Here is a 12,111-nt window from a genome sequence, read left to right on the forward strand (position 1 = left end):
CAAGTAGATACAAAATTAAAACTATGAAAATAATCATGAATGAGATGGTAAAATAAACTGGGGAAGGTTTCTCCAGAAAAGTGACAATTCAACTGCGCATTAAAGAAAGAACAGAAGGTTCTGAAGCAAAATGGTGAGGGAGAATGTGGGAAATTCTGGGCAGAGAGAACAGCATGTCCAAAGGCTCTAGGGCAGGAAAAAGTGTGGAGTCTAGAAAATTGAGAGGAAGAGACTGAAGAGTAAAGACAATAAGGACATTTGATTCAAGAGAAGGATAGAGATATAGAAAGATGCCAGTCAGCACCCACCCCATGCCCAGTGCTGCTCCAGACACAGGAGACACGGCAATAAACCCAAGAGGAAGGGTCCTACTCTCAAGGACCTGCTTGCCAGTGGCTGGAAGGCCTACAGGCAGGGAAGGAGGAGCAGAGATTTTTTTTTTTTTTTTTTTAAGTAAAGAAGACAATGTCAGGTAGCAGTAAAAGTTACACAAAAAAGTTAAGATACATTAGCATGATCAGGAATGGCTAAATGTAACATTATATTGAGGAAGCCACTGTGAGAAAGTCATGCTTCAGCTCAGATCTGAATAACCAGAAAAAAATGGTGCTACAAATATCAACAATAAAAAGAGCATTTTTGGCAGAAGGAACAGTGGGTGCCAAGGCCCAAAGGGAAATGTACTTGAAGGACAAAAAGAAGGCCCAGGTGGCTGGCATCTACAGGTCAAGACGAAGAATCTTAAAAGATGATATTACCCAGGCATGCAGGGGCCAGATCATATAAGGTATTGTAGTTAAGGCTGAGAAGTTAAATTGTATCATAAGTACAACAGCAGTCCATTGGAGTGGCTTTAATCTGGGAAGTGACATGATTTGGTCTATATTCTTAAGACCTAATTCTGGCTATTGTACAGACAATACACTTTACAGGAACAAAAACTAAAGTGGGAAGACCAGTAAGTAGGCTATTACAATAGGCCAGGTAAGAGATAACAATGGTGGCATGGGCTCACTAGAGAGATGCCAGTGAAAGGGATATCCCTTCTCACCACTCCTATTTAAGATCATACTAGGAGTCCTACCTAGTGCAATAAGACAAGAAAATGAAATAAAAGGTATACATAGTGAGAAGGAAGAAATAAAACTGTCTTTGCTCACAAATGCTGTAATTGTTTATGCAGAAAATCCCAAAGAATCAACAACTTCTGGAAATAACAAGTAATTTACAGTAGGGTTGCAAGATTCAAGGTTAACACACAAGTCAATTGCCTTCCAATACACCAGCAATAAACATTGGAATTAGAAATTAAAAATACAATGCAATTTGTAATAGCACCAAAAGAAAATAAAATGGGTATAAATCTAACAAATTTAGAATCTATATGCAGAAAACCACAAAACGCTAATGAAAGAACCAAAAGAAGATCTAAATAAATGAATAAGTATTCCGTGGTAATGGACTGGAACACTCAATATTGTTAAGATGACAATTCTGCACTTGACCTGTAGATTCAATGCACTTCCAATCAAAATCGCAGCAAGCTATTATGTAAATATGACAAATTAATTCTAATGTCTATATGAAAAGGCAAAAGACCCCTAATAGCTATGTTAGCTCCCTAGGACTGCTACAAGAAATTACCACAAACAGGGTGGCTTAAAAAAACAGATTATTCTCTTACAGTCCTGAAGGCTAGAAGTCCAAAACCAAGGTATTAGTAAGGCCATGCTCTCTCTGAAGGCTTCAGGGAAGAATCCTTCCTTGCCTTTCTCCAGCTTCTGGTGACTCTGTGAAATCCTTGGTGTTCCTTGGCTTGTAGACGCATTACTCCAATCTCCACCCTTGTCTTAATGTGGTGTTCTCTCCTCTGTGTGCCTATGTCCAAAATTCCCTCTCTTATAAGGACTCTAGTCATTGGATTAGGGACCATCATGACCCAGTATGATTTAATCTTAACTTGATTAGATATGAAAATACCCTATTTTCAAATAAGGTTAGAGTCCAAATAAGGTTAAATAAGGAGGTTAGGAATTGAAAATATCTTTTTTGGAAGACACAATTCTATCCACTACAATAGCTAGCATGGTACTGAAAAAGAACAAAATTAAAATGTGACTACTATCCAACTTCAAAACTTACTACATAGCGACACTAATAAAGATAGCATGGTATTTGTGTAAAAAATAGATACATCAACCAACGGAACAGAAGAGAGAGCCCAGAAATAAAGCCACACACCTACCACCATCTGATCTTCGACAAAGTTGACAAAAACATGCAATGGGAAAAGGATTCCCTATTCAATAAATGGCGTTGGGATAACTGGCTAGCCATATGCAAAAGACTGAAACTGGACCCCTTCCTTATGCCATACACAAAAATCAACTCAAGATAGATTAAAGACTTAAAAGTAAAACCTAAAACTATAAAAGCCCTAGAAGATAACCTAGGAAATACCATTCTGGACATAGGCTCTGCCAAAGATTTCACGGTGAAGACCCCAAAAGCGATTGTAACAAAAACAAAAATTGACAGTGGGAACTAATTAAACTAAAGATCTCTTACACAGCAAAAGAAACTATCAACAGAATAAAGAGACAACATACAGAATAAGAGAAATATTTGCAAACTGTGCATCTGACAAAGGTCCAATATCCAGAATCTATATGGCACTTAAACAAATTAACAAGCAAAAAACAAACAACCCCATTAAACAGTGGGGAAAGCAATATCATATGGAATGGGAAAAACTGGAAGCATTCCCCTTAAAAACTGGCACAAGACAGGGATGCCCTCTCTCACCACTCCTATTCAACATAGTGTTGGAAGTTCTGGCCAGCACAATCAGGCAAGAGAAAGAAATAAAGGGTATTCAATTAGGAAAAGAAGAAGTCAAATTGTCCCTGTTTGCAGATGACATGATTGTATATTTAGAAAACCCCATCATCTCAGCCCAAAATCTCCTTAAGCTGATAAGCAACCTCAGCAAAGTCTCAGGATACAAAATCAATGTGCAAAACTCACAAGCATTCTTATATACCAATAACAGACAAACAGAGAGCCAAATCATGAATGAACTCCCATTCACAATTGCTTCAAAGAAATACCTAGGAATCCAACTTTCAAGGGATGTGAAAGACCTCTTCAAGGAGAACTACAAATCACTACTCAATGAAATAAAAGAGGACACAAACAAATGGAAGAACATTCCATGCTCATGGATAGGAAGAATCAATATCATGAAAATGGCCATGCTGCCCAAGGTAATTTATAGATTCAATGCCATCCCTATTAAGCTACCAATGGCTTTCTTCACAGAATTGGGGTAAAAAAAAAAAAAAAAAAAAAAAACTACTTTAAAGTTCATATGCAACCAAAAAAGAGCCTGCATTGCCAAGACAATCCTAAGTCAAAAGAACAAAGCTGGAGGCATCATGCTACCTGACTTCAAACTATACCACAAGGCTACAGTAACCAAAACAGTATGGTACTGGTACCAAAACAGAGGTATAGACCAATGGAACAGAATGGAGCCCTCAGAAATAATACCACACATCTGCAACCATTTGATCTTTGACAAACCTGACAAAAGCAAGAAATGGGGAAAGGATTTCCTATTCAATAAATGGTGCTGGGAAAACTGGCTAGCCATAAGTAGAAAGCTGAAACTGGATCCCTTCCTTACTCCTTATACAAAAATTAATTCAAGATGGATTAGAGACTTAAATGTTAGAGCTAAAACCTTAAAAACCCTAGAAGAAAACCTAGGCAATACCATTCAGGACATAGGCATGGGCAAGGACTTCATGTCTAAAACACCAAAAACAATGGCAACAAAAGCCAAAATTGACATATGTGATCTACTTAAACTAAAGAGCTTCTGTACAGCAAAAGAAACTACCATCAGAGGGAACAGAATGGGAGAAAATTTTTGCAATCTACTGATCTGACAAAGGGCTAATATACAGAACCTACAAAGAACTCAAACAAATATACAAGAGAAAAACAAACAACTCCATCAAAAAGTGGGCAAAGGAAATGAACAGACACTTCTCAAAAGAAGACATTTATATAGCCAACAGACACATGAAAAAATATTGATCATTACTAGCCATCAGAGAAATGCAAATCAAAACCACAATGAGATACCATCTCACACCAGTTAGAATGGCAATCATTAAAAAGTCAGGAAACAACAGGTGCTGGAGAGGATGTGGAGAAATAGGAACACTTTTACACTGTTGGTGGGACTGTAAACTAGTTCAACCATTGTGGAAGACAGTTTGGCGATTCCTCAAGGATCTAGAACTAGAAATACCATTTGACCCAGCCATCCCGTTACTGGGTATATACCCAAAGGATTCTAAATCATGCTGCTATAAAGACACATGCACACGTATGTTTATTGTGGCACTATTCACAATAGCAAAGACTTGGAACCAACCCAGATGTCCATCAATGACAGACTGGATTAAGAAAATGTGGCACCTATACACCATGGAATACTATGCCAACATAAAAAAGGATGAGTTCATGTCCTTTGTAGGGACATGGATGCAGCTAGAAACCATCATTCTCAGCAAACTATCGCAAGAACAGAAAACCAAACACCGCATGTTCTCACTCACAGGTGGGAACTGAACAATGAGATCACTTGGACACAGGAAGGGGAACATCACACACCGGGGCCTGTTGTGGGGTGGGAGGAGGGGGGAGGGATAGCATTAGGAGATATACCTAATGTAAATGACAAGTTAATGGGTGCAGCACACCAACATGGCACATGTATACATATGCTAGAACATAAAGTACAATAATAAAAAAAAAAGTGAGCAAAGGACCTGCACAGACACTTTTCAAAAGAAGACATACATGCAGCTAACAAACATATGAAAAAATGCTCATCATCATTAATCACTAGAGAAATGCAAATCAAAACCACAATAAGATATCATCTTACACCAGTCAGAATGGCTACAAAAGTCAAAAAATAACAGATGGTGGCAAGGTTGCAGAGAAAAGGGAAGGCTCATACATTGCTGGTGGGAGTGCATATTAGTTCAGTCATTGTGGAAAGCAGTTTGACAATTTCTCAAAGAACTTAGAATTACCATTTGGCCCAGAAATCCCATTATTGAGTATATCCCAAAGGAATATAAATCATTCTACATAAAGACATATGCACACGTATGTTCACTACAGCACTATTCATAATAGCAAAGACATGGAATCAACCTAAACGCCCATCAGTGGTAGGCTAGATAAAGAAAATATGGGTCTGGACACAGTGACTCATCCCTGTAATTGCAGCACTTTGTGAGGCTAAGGCAGGTGGGTCACTTGAGGTCAGGAATTCGAGACCACCCTGGCCAACATGGCGAAACACCATCTCTACTAAAAATACAAAAATTAGCTGAGTGTGGTGGTGCCACACCTATAGTCCCAGCTACTCAGGAGGCTGAGGCATGAGAATCACTTGAACTCAGGAGGGGGAGGTTCCAGTGAGCCAAGATCACGCCACTGCACTCCAGCCTGGGTGACAGAGCAGGACGCTGCCTCAAAAAGAAAAAGAAAATACGGTATATACACACTTTGGAATACAATGCAGCCATAAAAAAAGAACAAGATCATGTCTTTTGCAGGAACATGGATGGAACTGGAGTTCATTACACTAAGCAAACTAATGCAGGAACAGAAAACCAAATACTGCATGTTCTCACTTATAAGTGGGAGCTAAACATTGAGTACATATGCACACAATGAATGCACATGCAACAAACAACAGATATTGGGGCCTACTTGAGGCTGGAGTGTGGGAGGAGGGTGAAGATCAAAAAACTACCTATTAAGTACTATGCTTATTACCTGGGGGATGAAATAATCTGTACACCAAACCCCCATGACATGCAATTTACGTATATAACAAACCTGTGCATGTACCTCTGAACTTAAAATAAAGTTTATTTTAAAATGGTAAACAGATTTGAACAGACAATTCACCAAAGGAGATGTACAGGTACCAAGTAAGTATACGTAAAGATGGTCAACATCATTTGTTACTAGGCAATTGCATATTAAACCAGTAATGAGATACCACTATACACCTATTAGAATGGCCCAAATCCAAAAAACTGACAAAACCAAATGCTGATGAGGATGCAGAGCAACAGGAACTCTCATTCATTGCTGGTGAAAATGTAAAATTTTGCAGCCATTGTGAAAGACAATTTGACAGTTTCTTACAAAACAAGTATATTCTTACCATACGATCCAACAATTGTACTCCCAGATATTTACCCAATTGATTTGAAAACTTGTGCACACACAAAAACTTGCATGTAAATGTTTATAGCAGGTTTATTCATAATCACCAATAACTGAAATTATCCAAAATATCCTTCAGCAAGTGAAAGAATAAACAAACCATGGTAAATCCATACAATGGAATATTATTCAACAATAAAAATAAATGAAGTCTAAACTATGAAAAGACACAGAGGAACCTTAAATGCATATTAGTAATCTTCACAATGGTATATGGCTGCCCTGGTGATAGCTTAGAGAAGGACAGTGGTGGCAGAGATGGAGAAGTGAGTAAGTTTGAAAAACAGGAAGTAAAAAAAGTCAGGGCTCATTGATGAAATAGATTTGGGGAGGAGGTAAAGGAGAGGAAGGTGTCTAGGATGACTCCAAGGTGAGAATTACAGAGACAGTTCCTGGGAAAGAACCTGATTTTGGAAGGATGTTCATGAGTTCAGTTTTAGACATGTTAGGTCTCAGATGTTTTGGAGACCATATCCAAGTGCAGACTTACATAGGCAGTTGGATACATAGTCATCATGTCTCTGAGCACCTCCATCACTTGTTTGCACATGCCATATCTGCTGCCAGTCTGTCTCTCCTAGTCTTTGACACGGTCCAGAAATGCAACTTCAGCTAGAATTGGATTTTCTTCACCTTGATGTGGTCCAGGGCTCCCGCCAAAAACAAGAGTATCATGCCACAGGAAATCTACAAAAACTAAGCCAAGCCTAGAAGCTGTCTTCTAGGCTCAAAGCCCTCTCTACCAGTCATCAATCAGAGATGCAACTTCCCTAGATGAGTGCCGCAGGGAAGGACAAACCTAGGCGCCAAGTAGACTGGGCAAGAAGCACCCAAGGAGATACAAGTTCAAGACTCCAAACTGCACATCATTTCCCATCAATCTGTTATGTTTGTTATTCTCACACCACCAGAGGGAGCCAAACTTCACGGTCCAGAGGGAAGAACTAGGAGAGAGGAATGCCAGCATTTGCCCAGACCTCTTTATTATAAAAGGAGGGCAGGGTTGAACTGGCAGGCAGCTCCCAGGATGGCACACTATAAAACAGGATTTCTCCCAGAATTCTTTGAAAAAAAAAATAGTCCTGTTAAGGGTCTTACCCCCAGCAGCACCCCCAGCAGCAGCAACAAGGAGCGAGGAGCGGGAGAGACATCAGACACCCTTCCAGTCCCCCAGCCAACTAATGAGACTGAGGCACCCTCAGAAAACTCTGGGATTTTAAAGAACTTTCCAGAAGCAGGCAGCAGTCAAAAGTATAAGTAGCCTATTTATCTCTCAAAGCAGCAGGGGATAATGAAGAATGAGACCCTAAAAGGGAATCCTTAGTCATTTCCTGCATGGGGAGTGAGGCTAGGCACTGTGGTTGGGAGGATGCTCCCACAGACCCCAGGAATTGGAGCTCCCTTTCTACTTTGAAGCATGGCTGCCTGGAAAGTTCTTCACCCAATAGCGGGATCTGGCCCTCCCCTCCTCAAGCCTCTTCTTCCCACTGGTGGGTTTGGGGGAAAGGAGTTTTTGTCCGACATCCCCTTCCCCATCTGTCTGGCTTCAGTGGTGATGCCTGACTCTACCTGATGCTCTGGACCCTAAACTCCTGCCCGCACCTGCGCCCCCAAATCCCCGCTGGGTTTCCACTTCCTGAGGCTGCTTGCTGTCCCCTCTCTGATCCACGGTCTTCAAATGTAGAACACAATGGATTCCCCTTTACTTTCTCCAAACCATTTGTTTGTAACAGACTTTTACCAAAAATCTCAAGTATCAGAGTAGGGCTTTAACACAGCATAGAGAAGATGGTAACTCAAAATGGAATCTGAAGATATTTAATTAATTTAGTTGACATCCATCCTCCCTTGGAGGAATTTCAAACTCTCAGTCCCAGTTTTCCTCCTGCCTCTCTAACCCCTCCTTCTTCTCTTGCTGTTTCCTTCTCCCCTGCTCAGCCCTTGGAGTTTTCTCCCAGGCCCACTTCTCTTCTCCCCTTCCTTGACAATCTCCTTCCCTCTCCTGGCTTCCATCCCAAAACAGGTATGCGCCTCTGGCTTGGCTCTTTTCCTCTGAGCCCAGTGATTACCCCCTCCTGGCTTTCTACAGTGACTCCAAACTCCACATGGGTTCTGTCCCCCCAACCCCCTCCTTTGGGAGTGTGTCCTGTTTGGCCCATGGCCGTGTCATCTACCCGGTCATTCAAGTCAGAACCGTCGGAGTCATCTCTGACTCCTCCATTTTTTTTGCACCTACTTGATGATTGCATCCTGTGGATTCTATTTTCAAACCTTCCACCCCACCTTCTAAGCCAACATTGCCAGCCATCTGGGTTATTACCACTACCAGCTCTTCGTGACACCACACTTGTCCCTTTTTGTTTCATTCTTTACACAACACCCAAGGTGACCTTTTAAAACCAAACTGGTTACCATCTTACTTAAATCCCTCATGGCCGCCCACAGCTGTTTGGATAAAGGCTGACTCCTTAGCATGACCTTGGTACTTGGGCTCCTGCCTGCCCCTGCAGCCTCAGGGCTCGCCTTCACTGTCCACCCTCTCTTGTAGCCATGCTGAACTCTTCAGTTCTTCAGACTCACTATGCTCCCTCTCAACTCTGGATCTTCAACCATGCTGTTCCCTCTCCCTGGAATTCTTTCCCCTTGTCACTTTGTCAGATTCAAAACAAGGAGACACCTCCCTGCTCTATGTTCCGTGCCACCACCACTTTGAACATCTCCTCTCAGGCCAAATTGCTTTTTAATGTCTGTCATTTACACCTGACCATAAGCTGCCTTAAGCAAGATCCGTGTCTGTCTTATCATTGCTATATCCTTGGCATCTAACACCACGTATGGCACAAGCAGGCCCTCAGTTAGTAGTGTCAAATTAATCTGGAGGAACGTCAGCATTTGTCCAGACCTCTTTATTATAAAAGGAGGGCAGGGTTGAACTGGCAGGCAGCTCCCAGGATGGCACACTATAAAACAGGATTTCTCCCAGAATTCTTTGAAAAAAAAAAAAAATAGTCCAGTTAAGGGTCTTACCTCCAGCAGCACCGCAGGAGGGCGAATTGATTTAGGGCTGTGTTGGCTACATAATCATGTTAAGAAAACATGTCTGGGAGGTCCAGACAGCTGACCAGACCACTGTAATACCTCCTATGGCTATGATATGAGATTCCTGCTGTAATTACGTCTTGTTCTGATGAATCTAACAAATTTCTCTATTGCTTTGGTGACAAGTACTTAACCTTGTGACTTCTACTTTCAGCAACTCACAAAGAGAGAAAAGTAAGCCCAAACAGTCCTGGAAGGACTTTGGGGAGAACTCCCCCAAATGATCATGGGCTGACTCTCCCAGCCAGGGTGGGAGGTAAGGTAAGACAGTGAAGAGCTACAATAAGTAGAGAGGCTGGATCACAGCCTTGCTTTATGAAACTGGTTCAGACAGACAAAAGGAGGCCCTGGGAGAGATGAGCAAATGGATGCCAGAGTGTTCATGGAAGTAAATTCTACAGGACTTGGCCATGATTGAATCTGATGTATGTCAGAGGCAATTACGGAGGTCAGGACTCCCTGCTGAGAGGCCCCTGGGGGTCCAGAGTAACACAGACACGAACCAGCAGGATCTTAGATATTGATACAGGTTACATCACGTTTATAGAATCACCAGGAGAGCTATACGATGTTCCCTACCTAATTCTAACTTGGCTCATTTACATCCAGGAAATCTTTACACACTGAAATATTAGGTGATTTCCTCCCAGTTTCAACTCTCAGCCCCTAGCCCCTTCCATCACCATAACAACCATGCTATGATAAGCAATTGTAGCGTTATCTGGAAGGACCTTTACCCCTGTTGGAGGTTTAGTCTTCCTCTGGTTACTGTTCAGCTTTCTGTGACAAACAGAACCATCCCCTCCTGCCCCCTTCCTTCCACTCCCCTGCCCTGCATCCCTAAGCACTGACACACTTCCAGATAGATCCATGTCCAGACAGATCCTGGCTGCATTCCACACGCGTGTATCCTCATGAGGATTGCCTGGGTTCTTCCACGTGGATGATTGCTGGGTCAGACAAATTCCGAAATTAAATCATACACGACAATAAGGATCAAGGCAAAGTCTAGATGTTTAAGGATCAAAAGGGGTACAAACGTGGTAAAGCCCAAATCTATTCCTAACTATCTGGGAGACCTCAAGCAACTTACCTGTCTGAGACTCAGTTTCCTTAATTTCAATCAATATATTACTAGTATTATAGCAATTTTATGAGAATTAAACAAAATGACATATATAAAGTACTTAACTCAAAGCCAGATATATAACAAACGCTCAAAATCTGTTCTGATCACTGAACTGTAAAGCCAGAAGGATTTCATTTCCTTGTTCATTGCTGTGTCAGTGACTCCATGAGTTCATGGTCCAGGGAAGGTGCTGAGTTAATACTCGTTGAAAGAATGAATGAAGGCTATTATTGTGTTTAATAAGCCAGGAAATGCAGGATGAAAGAGAGAGAGTGAGAGGAGAGAGGGCAGGCAAAGGGGCTTGCTTATGGAGAACAAAGAAGAAATATTAACCAAAGTGCTATCCAAACCCAAGCCAGCAAAGGGGAAGGTCAAAGAATAGCTGTCCTCATTTTGATTGAGGACACCTTGAAGTATTGTTTTCAATACTGAGTGATGGAAAAAGTTGCTGCTACCATCAGCAGGCAGAGGGATCATGGAAAAAACAATTTGGGAGAGAAAATCTTGAAATAATGTAGATTTTCTCCTATTTAATTTGAAGTGTTAACTGCTCACTCAGGAAAGTTGTTAATCAAGCAGTAATACTCTTACTAGCTCTCATAAAAGAGGGGATGTACCTGGTACTCCAAAAAGAGGTTCAAGCTGGAAAGACAGAAGGTGCCAAGGCTGTGGTTGAAGCCACGAAAAAGCGGAGAGACAGAAAGAATGTTAAGGACAAACCCCTAAAAAAGTCATTGTGGCCGGGTGCAGTGGCTCACGCCTGTAATCCCAGCACTTTGGGAGGCTGAGGCAGGTGGATCATGAGGTCAAGAGATCGAGACCATCCTGGCCAACATGGTGAAACCCCATCTCTACAAAAAATACAAAAATTAGGCGGGCGTGGTGGCATGTGCCTGTAGTCCCAGCTACTCGGGAGGCTGAGGCAGGAGAATCACTTGTACCTGGGAGGCAGAGGTTGCAGTGAGCCAAGATCTTGCCATTGCACTCCAGCCTGATGTCAGAGTGAGACTCCGTCTCAAAAGAAAAAAGAAAAAGTAAAAGAAAAAAAAAAGTCACTGCAAGAAGATAAAGAGAAGCCATTTCAAAATTAACACTTTTTCCTGATTTCTTGTCTTCAAAACTTGTTGGCTTCTGTCGTAGAAAGGACTAATCAGGGAGGTCTATTGGATTGATCAGAATTATGTGAGGAAACAGGAGAATCATAACTTTGGCCACTCTATATCCCAGCAAAATGGACTACTGAAAGATTGCGACTCACATACCTGAGAGTATACAGCTCTTCCTCATTGTATGGCACTGATCTGCTTTAATCTTGGCCACTGAGAGTAAGTAGGCCTCAGAGACGTCATAGCCGGCCTCCAATAATACATTCCAGAAGTGAATGAGGTGCAGCCTTGTCCAGAAGCCCGGGCTTTGGATTTTTGATATAAAGTCTGTGATACTTGTGACACAATATATTAATAGATATAATTTTAGTATTTCAGGCCTTAAAGGAAGCTCTTCTACTTACCATATTTCAGTAGCCTGCTCATAAACGTCTTACCTAACATATCTTT

General features: G+C 41.5%; 1 protein-coding gene across 1 annotated transcript in view; it reads right to left on the bottom strand.

Annotated features, from left to right (window-relative positions):
* LOC104657486 (putative tetratricopeptide repeat protein 41) overlaps nt 1-12,111 on the bottom strand; it is an 87,342-nt gene that overhangs the window by 30,531 nt on the left and 44,700 nt on the right. The window contains exon 9 of the mRNA XM_030939286.1: nt 11,818-11,996. Coding sequence (XP_030795146.1) covers nt 11,818-11,996 — 179 coding nt within the window. The remainder of the gene's footprint in view (nt 1-11,817; nt 11,997-12,111) is intronic.

Source organism: Rhinopithecus roxellana, chromosome 10, assembly GCF_007565055.1.
Source record: "Rhinopithecus roxellana isolate Shanxi Qingling chromosome 10, ASM756505v1, whole genome shotgun sequence".
NCBI lineage: Eukaryota > Metazoa > Chordata > Mammalia > Primates > Cercopithecidae > Rhinopithecus > Rhinopithecus roxellana.